This window comes from Hakea prostrata, chromosome 9 (genome assembly GCF_041222555.1).
Source record: "Hakea prostrata isolate BN-2017 chromosome 9, UWA_Hpros_2, whole genome shotgun sequence".
NCBI lineage: Eukaryota > Viridiplantae > Streptophyta > Magnoliopsida > Proteales > Proteaceae > Hakea > Hakea prostrata.
The window spans coordinates 50,534,480-50,539,023 of NC_142608.1; the positions used below are offsets into that span (position 1 = coordinate 50,534,480).

The following is a 4,544-nucleotide window of genomic DNA, read 5'->3' on the forward strand; positions in this document are numbered from 1 at the left end:
TAAAATCCACGTCACCAGAAAATATAAAGGCTGTATCAACTGTAGCAGTAGTACTGTGGCTGCCAACAGCACACGAGCGAAGGGTTGTTACTCACGTGTCAATTTAACCATGGTTAACTACGTGACCATGGTTAACTACGTGACCATGGTTAACATTATCTTGTTCTTCTCCTGCTATGACGTGGTTAAGTTCGTTCTGTATGCTCGGAGTATAAATTCCCACCAGGCCACCATCGTTATTTTCTAACAAAAATCCGGAGAGAAACGAAAACGGCCTTTCTTTATCCTTTTGCAACTGATTTCGAAAACGAAGTGTGAGTGTGTGTGAGAGAAAGTGTTGCAGAGAAAACTGCGATTCTTGGCTTAGAATGTGCAGAAGATGTGGAATAGGTGGTTTTAATGGAGACGCAGACGATGTTCGTGGAATTTCAATGTGTTCCTGATTGAGAAAGCTACTTGGTTTCGAGTATTTGACGGTTCATTTTCTGTGAACGGATCTTGATTAGGTTTTCATTGGTGGAGACGAGAATTTCCAATTCAAAAGGAACGGTTGTTCGCTTCTTTTGAAGAATCCTAGTCTTTTCTTTTGGCTTTTGTCCTGGCCTTTGCCCTTGTTGTGCTGTCACGATCTTTTGGGGGTTTTCCTGATTGCTTCGTATCTGGTTCGAGAACGAGCGGAGGAAACAATAAAATCCAGTGTTATCCTCTGTTTCTGAATGTTCTTTGGTTCGTCTTCTTTGATTCTCTCGTTGTCTAGCCTTTCTGCTTAGAATATCCTCTGCTTTTTCTGATTTTTTATCAAATAAGTTTTGGGAAATGCTATGTAGTTATAGTGCTTTCAGAATCTATAAACGTGTTGAAGTTTTCAAGCTGAGGTCGTTCCTATGTTTTTACAAGAGTCGGACAGTGAGATTAGTTTTGAAACTCTTAATTCTAGCCAGTGCTCGATGGCTAGCGAAAGTTGTAGTAGTTTTTATCGCCTTTCATTGGATGCTCTTGAAATCCCAGCGAAGACGCCATCTCAGTCTCCGGAGAATCTCAACTTGAAGCCTCACAGGTCGTCTGATTCTGCCTGGGAAGCTATACGTTTTGCTTCTTCTCGCCGAAAAGAAGGGTTAAGCTACAGAGATTTCAAGCTTGTTCGTCCTATTGGGAGTGGCGACCTTGGGAAGGTCTACCTCTGCCGACTTAGGAGCGAAGGGAGCGATTTTTACGCCATGAAAGTGGTGGATAAAGAAACCTTGGCATTGAGGAAAAAATCAGAGAGGTCTGAAACTGAGAGAAGGATTCTGAAGATGTTGGATCATCCATTCTTGCCGACTTTGTATGCCGAATTCGAAGCTTCACATTACTCTTGCGTAGTCATGGAGTATTGTTCAGGTGGTGATTTGCATACTCTCAGACACAGACAGTCTGGGAAACGTTTCTCGTTGAGTTCTGCGAGGTACTGAAAATTTCCTTTTCCTCAAATATGTTCTTTTCTGTTTTCATATTAACGATTGAACGTTTCTTCAAGAAGTGCTTGTTCTTGTTTATATTCTGTTCCAGGTTTTCTTGACTATTTTAAAGTTACATTGTCTGCTACTCGATTTAGTACTGGGATATTATTATTAAAAATTCAGGAAAGCTGCATTCGTTTACAGTAAAAATTATTTTTATTGATCAGCAAAAGGTGAAAACTTTCTCTGTTGTGTTCTCCACCTCCCACTGAAACTGTTTATTGGAAATGTATTCTGAATAATCATCTTTTAATCATTCACCAAAACCATAGTATACTGTTGACTCCTCACCTGGTGTTTCTGCAAGTACCAAATTCTTGTTAACCCAGAACTCTCTTTCTCTGCTTCATACTTAGTGGTCTCTTTTAATGGAAATTTCCCTTTGTCTTTTTCATTTTTTATGAAACTCTTCTTCTCTGCATTTATGTTGTCATGAGTAAAAATCGCTTTCTTTGTCTGTCTGCCTCTGGTGATTGCAGAATATTTTCAGCTTTCCGGCTGATACGACCGCTATTTTTGCATATATATTTCTTCTCTTTGTTTGGTTGGATTATTTTGATGATCTCTGAGTCAACTCGGACGATTTAGCAACTAATTCCGGTTCTCGTGGTTTTGTTCAGGTTCTACGCGGCGGAGGTTCTTCTAGCGTTGGAGTATCTTCACATGCTGGGAATCATTTACAGAGATCTCAAACCCGAGAACGTGTTAATCAGATCGGACGGTCACATCATGCTATCTGATTTTGACCTCTCACTTTGCTCTGATGCAATCCCAGCGGTTGAATCTCCTGACTCTTTCTTCCCTGACCTCACTACAAGCTCATCATCTGACCTCTCATCAGCCGGCGAAGTCCCATCACTCCGTTGCCTTCCGAAATGGTTCTTCAGGTCACGTAAGGTTCGTACGGTGGCAACTTCATGGCAGTTCGTCGCCGAACCGGTAAGTGCCAGGTCATGCTCCTTCGTTGGGACCCACGAGTACGTCTCACCAGAGGTCGCTGCTGGTGAATCACACGGTAATGCTGTGGACTGGTGGGCCCTAGGGATCTTCATATACGAGCTGATCTACGGACGCACGCCTTTCTCGGGCCCGAATAACGAGTCTACACTGCGAAACATATTAAAGAAGCCCTTGTCCTTCCCAACTGGATCACCGTGCAATACATCCGAAATGCACGCACGACATCTCATCTCGAAATTACTATTCAAAGATCCTTCAAAGAGATTAGGCACAAAAAGAGGGGCTGCTGAGGTGAAAACCCATCCTTTCTTCAAAGATATTAACTTCGCTCTCGTACGGTCGTCAATGCCACCGGAGACTACCGGTTTCCGGCGATCTAAGACGACAACGACGTCGGGGTTTTGCAAGTCTAGGTTGAAGTCGACAACTACTAAAACAGATTTTGAGTACTTTTGAAGTTCATAGTCAGCAACGTGGCACAATGGTGGTCTCTGTAAATTTTATTTACGGTTAGGATTGCCCTGTATGAGGGGTATATCTAGTTACCTATGTCAAGGAAGTTGAGATTAGATTACAAGTTACCTACATATGAAGGGCAAAAGGGCAAAAGGGGAACAAAAATTTCAAAATCTCTTACCTTTCAATTTTTATTTAATATGACTATAGAAATTATATGAAAAATCAAATACCATCAGCCTATGCATTTCTAGTGGCAAGAAATGCACTACGTAGTAACAAAACTATCCATTAGAAATTCAATTTTCATCACTTGAAAGAAAAAAGTGATGTGAATCGTGGAGCCCATCATTGTTAATGCGAATACTCAAGTCATGTCGTACAATTAAATTAGGACAGTTATGTGCAAAGAGGGACTTGACTAGGTTTTTGGTATTTCTAGCCAAATCTAAGTCTCATACAACAGTCTAGTGACATGATATTCATATAATTTAATGCAATTACACAGAAGTGCATGTGGAGGGGTTCTATGTCTCAAATGAGCATGACTTGGGATCGAACTTCGGTGAGTTTTGTTCAATGAGTTGGATTTTGTCCACTTGTTTTAATAATGAGCTGGACAATCACAAATTAATATAAACATTATTAATTGGTGTTTGTTATCATATAAACTAATGGTGGCTGATGTGACACTATTAACATGACATTTCTCTTTTTCCTAATTGATATTGAAAAATTATTTCAATTTATTTTTTGGATAAACTGATATACTTATTTATTAAGAGATAAACCACTGAGTCACTTTATAACCTAAATTATCAAACATTGGAAACCGTGACAAACTAGGAGGTATTATGTTAACACAACTTCTTTTGCTATTTGCTGCCATATTAGCTTCTCTAAATGTGTGAAAGCTTAGGTTGTATTTATTTGCAAAGGTGGGGTGAAAAAAAATGGGTGACAAAAAAAACATATGGATCCCATGTGTAATAGGATAAGGGAGAAGGGGAAATGAAAAGAAGGATATTTGTAGGAAAATGTTAAATGTGGGTTACATTTTTTGATTTTTTACGCTCTTTCACAGAATTCTACATATTTTGGGATTTTTATTTGTGGTAGCCGACGCTAAAGGTCAAGATTTCACTAGGCTTTACAAAAAATCGAACGGTTGGGATTAAAAATGCGATCGTATGAATGTAAGTACAATTTTCCCTTTTTACCTTCAAAGGTTTTCTATTTTAGAAATTTATAAAATCAAACCTTGATTCCTTTCTCTCCATCTGCAACGACGACGAACTCTTTCACAATTGTCCTGTTTCGATTTGATGCAATCCTAGATAGCAAACCATGCCTGTATATCTTATGGTCCTTACTTCCGTCAAAGAAATCAAATGCCCTTGTGGAGTAATGGGCAGTTGGGCTTCAAAGTCTCCAGACCAAAATAGAGTAAATTGGCTTCCAGGGGCGGACCTGCATTGGGGCCGGGGGGCCATGCCCTCCCCCCGGATTATAAATTCTTTAATTTTCTGGTTTTTATGCTAATTCTTTTATTTTTCTTTAGCTTTTTCTCTTTCTACATGTGAAATGTCACTATTTGGCCTCCCATATTGAAAACCATTTTTAAAGGTA

The 4,544-nt window shown here is 39.6% G+C and overlaps 1 protein-coding gene across 1 annotated transcript; it reads left to right on the forward strand.

Annotated features, from left to right (window-relative positions):
• Positions 1 to 253: 253 nt before the first annotated feature.
• LOC149005442 (protein kinase PINOID-like) lies at positions 254 to 3,291 on the forward strand. The gene is made up of 2 exons (XM_089168303.1): positions 254 to 1,444; positions 2,120 to 3,291. The coding sequence occupies exons 1-2, from the start codon at positions 885 to 887 to the stop codon at positions 2,913 to 2,915; spliced, it is 1,356 nt and encodes a 451-aa protein (XP_089024429.1). The 5' UTR covers positions 254 to 884; the 3' UTR covers positions 2,916 to 3,291.
• Positions 3,292 to 4,544: the final 1,253 nt, after the last annotated feature.